This window comes from Dama dama, chromosome 12 (assembly GCF_033118175.1).
Source record: "Dama dama isolate Ldn47 chromosome 12, ASM3311817v1, whole genome shotgun sequence".
Taxonomy (NCBI): Eukaryota; Metazoa; Chordata; class Mammalia; order Artiodactyla; family Cervidae; genus Dama; species Dama dama.
Window position 1 is genome coordinate 85205762 of NC_083692.1, and position 12211 is coordinate 85217972.

General features: G+C 49.0%; 1 protein-coding gene across 6 annotated transcripts in view; it reads right to left on the reverse strand.

Annotated features, from left to right (window-relative positions):
• PAQR5 (progestin and adipoQ receptor family member 5) overlaps positions 1-12211 on the reverse strand; it is a 122005-nt gene that overhangs the window by 16733 nt on the left and 93061 nt on the right. For all 6 annotated transcript variants that reach the window (XM_061157978.1, XM_061157981.1, XM_061157980.1 and 3 more), the window contains 2 exons: positions 4988-5115; positions 1911-2116 (listed from right to left, as the gene is read on the reverse strand). In XM_061157978.1, coding sequence (XP_061013961.1) covers positions 1911-2116; positions 4988-5115 — 334 coding nt within the window. The remainder of the gene's footprint in view (positions 1-1910; positions 2117-4987; positions 5116-12211) is intronic.

Sequence of the window (12211 nt, forward strand, 5' to 3'; positions counted from 1 at the left end):
CACAGAGAGGTTTGGTAACCCACCCAGGGGCACACAGTGAGAAAGCAGCAAAGCCAAGCTTCAAACACAGGCAGCGCAGCAACAGTCCCTGCTTTTAACCTCATGCTGTGGTCCCTGATGACACCCCAGTGTGCCCGGCTTTGCCCTGAGATGATGACACGGGTGTTCCTTGTGGAATAATCAGCGGTGCGGGCAGGGAGAGCCCTTGCTGAAGGGGGGCTGTCACATCAGGGGGCTGCGGGCCAGGCCAGCTAAGAAACCGAGCATGAGGGGCTAGCCTCGGCGTTTGTGTGGTTTTAGGCTTCGGAGTTTGTGAGGGAAGGGTTACTGAAGGACCTTCTAGACACCTGCCTGCTGCAGCTTTTATTCAAAAGAACAGGGACCAGCACTGTCCTTTTCAAAGCGGGCAGGTGTGTCCAGGGGCCTGGACCAGAGGGCCTCTCCAGGCCGAGGTCCCTCTGGGAGAGGCAGCCACAGATCTGTCAGCCTAGGGCCTAAGGTCAGGTCTAAGGTCACCTGTTATCCAAAGATAAAGAGAACTTGGAATCCAAGTTCAAAGCTGCAGCAGGCCTCAAGCCATGCAAGTTCAGCCTCTACCTTTGATCCTATTTGTTGAGATCTAGGGAAGCTGGGGGACGTGCCCAGGGTCCCACAGGCAGTAAGGGCCAAGGATCACCACCTCCTGGGACAGCGCTCCCACTCATGCAGGTCGCCTGTGCGATGCCAGCTGGGAACGGCCCGCAGGAGGACAGACAGACCCTTCTCTCGGCCTGATACCGTGGGGAGGCTCCCACGTGGCCCCAGAGGCATGCGGTCTGTATATACCGGCTGGGGCCAAGTTCCATGGGCGACATGAGCGAGGGAGCCCCAGCGCCTGCCAGAACTGCAGTGGGAAGCAAAGCTGATGAGAGCCTCCAGGTGGCAGGGTGAGGTGGGTGCTGAGGATGGGTGGGTGCGCAGCAAAGGCGCTGGCCCTTTGGAGGTTCCGACTGGTGCTTGGGGGCAGAGGGGGCTTTCCTGGGAACAGGAGCAGGACACAGCGCTGGATGCCAGACCAATGAAAGTGAACATCCCCTTTCAGGCAATGGGGGCCACCGAAGGAGTTTAAGCAGGGGATTAAAATGGCCAGAGCCTAGTCAAAGCGCACGTGCACGGGAGGGCTGCATGGGAGGGGAACAGCGGGACACCAGTGAGGAAGCTGAGCAAACGCCACCCTCCAGGGGTTGGGGGTTTCCATGGGGTCAGGGAGGAGAGGTGGCTGCAGGCAAGGGAGCCCCAGGGGGACCCCCAGCCTCTCTCAACTGACTAGACCTTCCTCTCGGGTTTACTGAACACCCTCCCCCCCCAAGTCAGACTCTCAGCTACGGACCGGAAAACCAGATGAGGAAGAGGCACGGACTGTCCCTAGGGAGCTCTTCCCAGTGAGGAGTGGAAATGAGGGAATCACTGCAGGAGCTCCAGGGAGGTGGATCCAGGCCCAGGGACTTGAGGAAGCCACAGGCAGGGGCCCTGAGGCTCCCAGGCCCTGGCTCTGCCATTTACAAGCTGCGCTATCTGGGTAACTGACCTTTACTGTTCTCATCTATAGTATGGGTGTAATGATACTCCGCAGCTCAGGGCCCTGCTGTCAGGGTGGGTGGCTGGAAGCCGGCCATGGCGGGTGTACATACACCATAGCTATCAGCCATCACCACAGACTGGGACTTCTGTCCCCAGGGAGCCAGTTGTTCAGTGTTTGCCAGCACACCTCTGGACAAGTTTCTTTTAAAACCCTCATCAGGCACCCGGGCAGGGGCCCTGGCATGGCAGCGACCCTTCTGCAAGCTCAGCAGAGCCTCGCAGTGACCTCAGCTCCCAGGGGAAGGGGCAGGTGGCTTGGTCTTGGGGGACAGAAGCAGGGCCTCACGCACCCAGGCTGAAGAGGTTGACGGCACCATAGTCCAGGAAGTAGCATATGTGGCGGGCGTTCCTGGACATGGAGCTGAAGGTGTGTGCACAGCTGGACGCCAGGGGGAACAAGCAGCTGGCGCCCATGTACACCAGCAGAGGCCAGGAGTAGCTGTCGTTCAGGACATCCGTCGCTTGCAGGATGCTCACAAACCTCCACGAGAAGAACCTGGAACACAGGGGTGCACCCTCAACCTTTGGGGTGAGGGCTCCTCCTACTGCCTTCACCTGACTGTTGCCTGCCTGCCCTTCCCCTGGGATGACCAGCCCCTACATGGTCTCACTTTGCTGACATGCCAGGGGCAAGGAAGAGTGAGTGGGGTCCTTACTGTTTGGACATATACAGGAAGGGCAATGGTCCAGTCTGCATATTCTGCATGTGGTGACAGATCCCTCTTACAGCTTCTTGCCCAAGTGACTTTCCACTTTTGGCTTGCATGCTCCCAGGGACGGGGAGCTCACCACCTCCAAAGACAGTTCTGAGTGTTTGAAAGTTTCACTGAGCTACTATCTGTCTCCCTGGAGTTTCTCTCCACTGGATCAGTCCTAGTTCTCCCTATCAGCACCACAGACAACAAACCCATCAAATATCTCACCACTGTCTTCATAATCCCTCCCCACCTCTCTGAACTTCACATTAAAGAACCTCAGTGCATTCAGCCATTCCTCATAGGATCCAACTTTGGCCTTGTCATTCTCTCCATGGTTGGTCAGTCTCCCCTTGTGGGAAGACCCCTCAAAGAGAAACAACCCCTCTGTCTGGAAAGTCTAGAAGGCAACAGGACTATTTTCTCCCCCCTCTTCCATGCTGTTCTTCCACTAACATCACCATCTCTTCTTCTGAGGGGCCTGGTCCCAAGGCTCAGTCTCAGCCAAGCCTAGACCTCCAGATTCGTCTCTTACAGAAACACAACACAGATCCACGTCAGATCTGCCCAACCCATAACCCAGGTGAGGGGGTCTTTCCTGCAGAAGCTGTTCGCTTCCATGAACCACTCCTAGAGAGTCAGGTCCCTTTCCCACAACTCCCCCAGGGAAGGGACTAAAAGCTCTTCATGGGGAACCATGGGAGCATCGCTCAATCCTCTGGCTACACTTGTGATCTGTGCCCACGCTTGTGATCTGTTCCCTCTGCTGTTCTTCAAAACGTATCCTTTTACCATCTCGGGATTATCCCCGAGTCCTACTGCCCTGGGGCATCTTTCTCCTGCTCTCCCAAGCCCTTCCTGCTGCTCCGTGCTGCACTCCCAGGGCCCTGGCGGTGCAGGGGCGTCGGGCCCAGTGGGGCGCTGCGGCCAGCGTGGCTCAGGTGTAGAATGACTATGAAGGCATGTGCATGCAGCAACGCAAGCCCCACCAACAGGGACGGTCAGGCTGGTACTTCGTAGTGACACAGACTTCAAAACAGCCTGAGTCACCTGTCGTTTATCCAGAAAATGGAACGCCACACAGCTGTACAAAAGCCACACAAAAGGCTTGTGTGGGGGTCAGACGGAGATCTCGAGGCAGAAGCAAGGGAGGAGCAGAGGGAGGAGGGAAGCAGGTGCTGGGGGCACACACGCATCACAGATGCTCGAGTCTCTAGAAAAGCGTCCTGGGAGGATTACAAGCAGCAGGTCACCCCAGCCACTCCAGAGAGGACAAGAGGGGTCACAGGAAGATAACTCGATTCCCTTCTGCAGTGCTACAACGTATTAGCATTTAGACTTTTTACTTAAATTTTGTTGTTGTTTAGTCGCTTCAGTCATGTCCAACTCTGTGTGACCCCACGGACTGTAGCCTGCCAGGCTCCTCTGTCCATGATGGGATTTCCCAGGCAAGAATATTGGAGTGGGTTGCCACTTCCTATTCCAGGAGATGTTCCCAACCCAGGGATCAAACCAGTGTTTCCTACACTGGCAAGCAGATTTTACCACTGAGCCTCCAGGGAAGCCCTTATCTAGGTTTACTTCAATTTAATACGACAAAGAGCCTCCCTGAGCAGATCTTGCTGCCTTCCTGGCCAGGCTGCAGGCCCTAGGGCTTCTTTGCAGGTGGTCCCATCCCACAGCAAGCCTGGGCTCTCTCTTCCCTGCCCTTGATGCATCTGGCACAAGCAGCCTTCTGCACATTTTGGCCCGGGTCTGACTGCCGGCTGAGCAGGTCTCCTTCCTCGGGCCCCTCTCCGCCTGCAGCACACCCTGGGGTCCTTCCTACTCTCTCTGGTCCTCAATACAATCGGAAGAGGGAAGTCCAGAAACTAGCCTGTGCTAGAACTTGCCATGAGATATAAGCAAGCCGCGCCCTTCTCTGGGCCGCATCTGTGTCAGCTGGTGGCGGTGTGAGGGGGCTGGTGGCCTGTGTGACCTCCGAGGTCCTGCCAACTCTCACATACTATGATCCCATCTCTACCTGCCGCTCGCTATGCCCAGGCACCGGGTGTGCGAAGCTGGTCTTCGGCCCCCATCTTTCTAAGCCAGGTCGCTCCTCACCTCCCTGGCAGTTCCCACCTGTATGCATGCGCTTGCCAGAGCATTCATTCTCTTGGCTGGCTCTGTTCAAGTGCTGCCTGACCAAGTGTCTCACAGCGGCTGTGGTCCCAGAGTGACCATGAGCATCCACAGCTCTGTGCCCGATACCTTTTCCCACATCTCCTCTGATAACCCTTGGGGCAACCCTGGGAAAAGTGCAGACTCTCGCTCCTGCTCCGCAGATGGCAACATGCAAAGCCCAGAGAGGTGACTTATTCAAGCTAGGGAGTGCTAGCCAGGGCTTCTAGAAGACTCAGACAGCCTCTAAGACTGAATAAGACAATGCTCTCAAATCAGACCCTGAAGCAGGGAGCAGGGAAAGACTGGGGAGCTGCAGGAGCCCCTCAAATTCTATGGCAATCCGTGCCCTAGAGCTCACCCACACGCCCCGGCTCCACACCCATGCACCACGGGGGGAGTCCCCCACATTCCAGCACGGAACCTCAGCTTGCCCCACCCCAGCTGTGTTTAATGAAGCCCCGGTTCCCAGGCTCTGCATGAGACAGCTGGACAAGGGGGCCGGGAGGTACCAGAAGGGCAGCAAGTGTGTCCAGATGTTGAGGGTCTCATTGGTCATTTGAAAAAGGCTGAGGAGGCAGGCAGTGGCGGAACTCTGTGGATGTCGGTAGCCAAAAAGGATGCCCTGCTCATGGAACGCCTGCAGGGGGAAGAAAAAGGGATGCTGAGGTTACACAAGAGGGTGGCCGGAAGGTCTCAGGGGAACGTCTCTGGTAGCATCCGCCTTTCTCCCAGGCTGTGCACTTGTCCACTGGAGCCTGGACCACCTGACCCCGAGTCCTTGATCTGTCACGCTGCTTCCCGCTTCCTTCCCATGGCTTCTAAAATCTCGTGTCCTCCCAGGAGCCTGCAGTCGGCTGGATTCAAGGCCCCGACTTCCTCTGGGAATCCAGCCTATCTGTCCATTCCCAGAGGCACTTACTTCTGTCATGAATGTTGCTTAAGAATCTGGTTTTGCACTCTCTGCCTGGGGCCTACAGCCAGGTCTTCGGATGGTTGACATATATGCTGCCTGTCTGAGCCAACAAGCCCTGCATGTCAGGGGCTGGTAGGATGATCTCTGCAGGAGATCGCCCTGGGGCCCAAGGTATATTCACCAGAGCGCTTCACAAAGGCCTTTTGATGAAGACTATGATGGCATCAGCCTGGGCTGCAGGTGGAGGAGAAGGCCCACACAAACACCCCCCACCTCAGGCAGCCCATCTAGCAAGGCTCTTGGCAACCACCTCACCCAGGATGAGAAACTTGGACTGGTCAGATAAAAGATGGGGTGTCAACCTGCGTGGAGGACTGCGTTACAGCCATTTAAAACGGTAACTGTGGGGCTCTACCTGGCAGTCTAGTAGCTCACAATCCGTCTTCCAATGTAGGGGAGGTGAGTTCGATTCCTGGTCAGGGAACTAAGATCCCACACGCATGCTCAAGTCGCTTCAGTCGTGTCCGACTCTGCGACGCCGAACCGTAGCCCACCAGGATCCTCTGTCCATGGGATTCTCCAGGCAAGAATACAGGAGTGGGTTACCAAGCTCTCCTCCAGGGGATCTTCCTGAACCAGGGATCAAACCCGCGTCTCTTATGTCTCCTGCACTGGCAGCTGGGTTCTTTACCACCATACCCTGCGGTGCAACTAAGCCCACGTTCTGCAACTACAGAGCCCGCTGCTCTGGAGCCAGCGCCACAACTAGAAAGAAGCTTGTGTGCCGCAACTAAGACCCGATGAAGCCCAAAATAAGTAAACAAATTAATTAAAAAGAAAAACAGTCAGTAATTGTGGAGATGAGGAGGCATGAAGAACAAAAGCTCAGGATGTGAAACAAAAGTGGAATGTCAACGGTATTCCTGCCATGATGGTTAGAACTACAGACATTTAAGTACACATGGTGGGATGGAGGCTGGGAGGAACATGGAAAAGGAAAGAGCTTCATTTGTTGAAGCAGCAGGATTTGTGTTATCTGATCAGGATTTGATCAGATCAGGGTTTCTCGGTCTTGACAATGTTGACATTTGGGGCCAATTCTTTGTTGTTGGGGGGCTATCCTATGCATTGTTAGTAGTATCTGTGGTCTCTCCCTACGAGATGCCAATAGCACCTGCCATGGCCCCCTTCCAGGCCGTGACAACCAAAAATGTCTCCCAAAGTTGCCATGTTCCCTGGGGCAAAACCTCCCCTAGTTAAGAACCATTGATTTAGCTGAATGTTGCTATAATCTTTGAAAGGTAAATAAAAATGAGTAGATTAATTGAGACAAATAATAATGACAATAAATTTATGTAATGTAAATCACTTATATGACCAACCTAGACAGTATATTAAAAAGCAGAGACATTACTTTGCCAACAAAGGTCTGTCTAGTCAAGGCTATAGCTTTTCCAGTAGTCATGTATAGATGTGATAGTTGGACTATAAGGAAAGCTTAGCACCGAAGAATTGATGCTTTTGAACTGTGGTATTGGAGAAGACTCCTGAGAGTCCCTTGGATTGCAAGGAGATCCAACCAGTCCATCCTAAAGGAAATCAGTCCTGAATATTCATTCTGGAAGGACTGATGCTGAAGCTGAAACTCCAATACTTTGGCCACCTGATGTGAAGAATTGACTCATTTGACAAGACCCTGATGCTGGGAAAGATTGAAGGCAGGAGGAGAAGGGGACGACAGAGGATGAGATGGTTGGATGGCATCACCGAGTCAATGGACATGAGTTTGAGTAGACTCCGGAAGTCGGTGATAGACAGGGAGGCCTAGCGTGCTGCAGTTCATGGGGTCACAAAGAGCGGGACATGACTGAGCAACTGAACTGAACCAAATGTAAATCGAGTCATGATAAATTTTAAAGGTTTCCATCTGGTTTTCTAGGGCTGTGGGAGGAATGGAAGGTTGGGAGAATTCCAACCTAGACATTCATTTCCCATTCGGGTTACCAACTTCTTAGTTTAAGAGAGAAACTTGATTCAAAAATATACAATGTTTGTAATGACCTATAATGGAAAAGAACACATATGTACGTAAATATAGATGTATGTTTCAGGTGTACAACAAAGTGCACACCTTGCTTTATACTTGCTTATACAATTTGCTATACAGTTGAAACACGACAACACTAAATCAACTATACTTCTATTTTTCAAAATGATTTAAAAAATAATAAAGAATTTAAAAAATACAAGAATAAACAACGTATCGTAACCTCTACTACCTCTTGAGATTCTGAGTCAAGTGGTCTCTTAGATGACTGGAGAAAGCAGGGAGATATCAGAGCAAAGAGTCGAATCTGGGCCAGTGAGGTGCTAAATGACTTTACGCTGGGCCACGGCTCTCAGAGTTCAGTGTCCTCATCTATGAAATGTGTGACATTAGCTTAACCAGATGGCGGGGGCATTCCCATCTTGGTTCAATTCTGGGTGAAACTGGTCAACTAGGGGGAGGGGAAGAACAAAGTTGGTTCAAGGTCCAGTGAAGAAATACTGTTTGAATTAGGTTTGGGTTTTAGCTAATTTTTTGATTAGCTAAAATCAAAAAATTTTAGGTTTTGATTCACCATGGTTTCTGCTGACATTCCCAGATTACAGTGGACAGCCTTCTCTAATGGGCAGCAGGAGTCTCAGCTTGCAGCGGTCTGCCCACCAGGGCTGCTGTTCAGTTCAGTTCAGTTCAGTCACTCAGTCGTGTCCGACTCTTCATGACCCCATGGACCGTAGCACGCCAGGCCTCCCTGTCCATCACCAACTACCGGAGTCTACTCTAACTCATGTCCATTGAGTTGGTGATACCATGCAACCATCTCATCCTCTGTTGTCCCCTTCTCCTCCTGCCTTCAATCTCTCCCAGCATCAGGGTCTTGTCTTTTTTTTTAGGGTCTTTTCAAATGAGTCAGCTCTTCGCATCAGGTGGCTAAAGTATTGGAGTTTCAGCTTCATCAGTCCTTCCAATGAACACTCAGGACTGATCTCCTTTAGGTTCGATCTCCTTGCAGCCCAAGAGACTCTCAAGAGTCTTCTCCAAAAAAAAAAAAAAAAAGAGTCTTCTCGAAACCACAGTTCAAAAGCATCAATTCTTCTGTGCTCAGCTTTCTTTATAGTCCAACTCTCACATCCATATATGACTACTGGAAAAACCATAGCCTTGATGAGATGGACCTTTGTTAGTAAAGTAATGTCTCTGCTTTTTAATATGCTGTCTAGGTTGGTCATAACTTTCCTTCCAAAGAGTAAGCATCTTTTAATTTCATGGCTTCAGTCACCATCTGCAGTGATTTTGGAGCCCCAAAAAATAAAGTCTGCCACTGTTTACCCATCTATTTGCCATGAAGTGATGGGACCAGATGCCATGATCTTAGTTTTCTGAATGTTCAGCCTTAAGCCAACCTTTTCACTCTCCTCTTTCACTTTCATCAAGAGGCTCTTTAGTTTTTCCTCACTTTCTGCCATAAGGGTGGTGTCATCTGCATATCTGAGGTTATTGATATTTCTCCTGGCAATCTTGATTCCAGCTTGTGCTTCATCTAGCACAACGTTTCTCATGATGTAATCTGCATATAAGTTAAATAAGCAGGGTGACAATATACAGCCTTGATGTACTCCTTTTCCTATTTAGAACCAGTCTGTTGTTCCATGTCTGGTTCTAACTGTTGCTTCCTGACCTCATACAGGTTTCTCAAGAGGCAGGTCAGGTGGTCTGGTATTCCCATCTCTTTCAGAATTTTCCACAGTTTATTGTGATCCACACAGTCAAAGATTTTGGCAAAATCAATAAAGCAGAAATAGATGTTTTTCTGGAACTCTCTTGCTTTTTCAATGATCTAGCAGATGTTGGCAATTTGATCTCTGGTTCCTCTGCCTTTTCTAAAACCAGCTTGAACATCTGGAAGTTCACGGTTCACGTATTGTTGAAGCCTGGCTTGGAGAATTTTGAGCATTACTTTACTAGCATGTGAGATGAGAACAATTGTGTGGTAGTTTGAACTTTCTTTGCATTGCCTTTCTTTGGGATTGGAATGAAAACTGACCTTTTCCAGTCCTGTGGCCACTGCTGAGTTTTCCAAATTTGCTGGCATATTGAGTGCATCACTTTCACAGCATCATCTTTTAGGATTTGAAATAGTTAAACTGGAATTCCATCAACTCCACTGGCTTTCTTCGTAGTGATGCTTAAAGGCCCATTTGACTTCACATTCCAGGATGTCTGGCTCTAGGTGAGTGATCACATCATCGTGAAGATCTTTTTTGTACAGTTTTTCTGTGTATTCTTGCCACCTCTTCTTAATATCTTCTGCTTCTCTCAGGTCCATGCCATTTCTGTCCTTTATTGAGACCATCTTTGCATGAAATGTTCCCTTGGTGTCTCTAATTTTCTTGAAGAGATCTCTAGTCTTTCCCATTCTATTGTTTTCCTCTATATCTTTGCATTGATCACCGAGGAAGGCTTTCTTATCTCTCCTTGGTATTCTTTGGAACTCTGCAATCAAATGGGAATATCTTTCATTTTCTCCTTTGCTTTTCACTTCCCTTCTTTTCACAGCTATCTGTAAGGCCTCCCCAGACAGCCATTTTGCTTTTTTGCATTTCTTTTTCTTGGGGATGGTTTTGATCCCTGTCTCCTGTACAATGTCACGAACCTCCGTCCATAGTTCATCAGGCAGTCTGTCTGTCAGATCTAGTCCCTTAAATCTATTTCTCACTTCCACTGTATAGTCATAAGGGATTTGATTTAGGTCATACCTGAATGGTCTAGTGGTTTTCCCTACTTTCTTCAATTTAAGTCTGAATTTGGCAATAAGGAGTTCATGATCTGAGTCACAGTCAGCTCCCAGTCTTGTTTTTGCTGACTGTATAGAGCTTCTCCATCTTTGGCTGTAAAGAATATAATCAATCTGATTTTGGTGTTGGCCATCTGGTGATGTCCATGCTGACAAGGAGGCAAACAGGCCAATGGCCTACAGCCTTTGATCAATGTGAGGATGGCGCCTGCTTGGTGGGCATGTGGAAGGCCCCCAGCAGAAACTATGGGTCTATCATTCTACTTCTTATGTTTCTTGCTATCTTCCCTAAAAAAAAATGTTTTTATTAAAGTATTGGCCACTTGTTGAAATACAAGGGCTCCAGAAAGGAGCAACTGATACTCATTATTCACTTCTTCATATGAATAAGTTTAGCAGATCTCATACAGTAGGAGGTCTTATGACAAGGGGCCTGCAGAACCTCAGGCAAGTGGGGGTGGAAGGAAGGAAGCGAGGCAGGTCTGCAGGACAGCTTAGACACAGTGATGGCTACAGCTGGACGGTGGATACGAGACCCAGAGGGGAGGTCAGCTACACTCTGTCCACAGTGACTCAGGATACAGTATTGGCCTTCTCTCTTTGGACCCTGCATTCTAGGAGGTCAGAGAGGATGCTGACAGAGCCAAAAGCCAGAGACGAACAGAGGGGCTGGGAAATTTACACACTGGACAACTTGACCACATTTAAGCATCTGGCCCCAGATCTGGGGAAGATGCCTTACAGCAAGGCTAGGGTTAAGCCCAGATTAAAAGAACCTGCTTCCCACTACTCACAAAAGCCAAAACATGGAAACAACCTACATGTCCATTGGCAGATGAACGGAGAGGAGATAAAGAAGATATGGTACATACACACAATGGAATATTACTCAGCCGTAAGAAAGAACAAAATAACGCCATAACTAGAGATTATCAGACTAAGTGAAAAGTCAGAAAGAGAAAGACAAATACCATATGATGTCACTTATATGTGCAATCTAAACTATGACACCACTGACTCACAAACACGGAGAACAGACTTTCAGTTGCAAAGGGGAAGGGATGGGGAGAAGGATGGACTGGGAATCTGGAGTTGGTGGTTACAAATTATTACATTTAGAATGGATAAACAAGGCCCTACTGTATAGTACAGTATAGTACTATACAGTATAGTATAGTACAGAGAACTATAATCTCCTGGGATAAACCATAATGGAAAAGAATACAAAACATGCATAAATGTGTGTAGCTGAGTCACTTTTCTGTATAGCAGAGATTAGTACAACACGGCAAATCAACTACACTGCAATTTTTAAAAAAGAAAAGGAAAAAAGGTGCTTCCCTCTAACCAGCTATCCTGATACGATACATGGATGAAAAGCCCATTAACCACACCATAGGGGTGGGATTTAAAGCAGATCTCAAAAAAAAAAAAAAAAAAAGTCCAGATGGATACAGGATGAATAAAGGAAAGGAAGGGAGCCACTCTGTCACAAAACAACAACATCTGACCTGCCCTTCTGAATGCAGAGTTCCAAAGAATAGCAAGGAGAGACAAGAAAGCCTTCCTAAGTGAACGAAGAGAAGAAATAGAGGGAAACAATAGAATGGAAAAGACTAGAGATCTCTTCAAGAAAATTAAGAGATACCAAGGGAACATTTCATGCAAGATGGGCTCAATAAAGGACAGAAATGGCATGAACCTAACAGAAGCAGAAGATATTAAGAAAAGGTTGCAAGAATACACAGGAGAACTATACGAAAAAGATCTTAATGACCCAGATAATCACAATGGTGTCATCACTCACCTACAGCCAGACATCTGGAATGCGAAGTCAAGTGGGCCTTTAGGAAGCATCACTACAAAGCTAGTGGAGATGATGGAATTCCAGCTGAGCAATTTCTTTTGTTTTTTTTTTTTGTTTTTTGGTCCCAGCTGAGCAATTTCAAATCCTAAAAGATGATGCTGTGAAAGTGATGCAC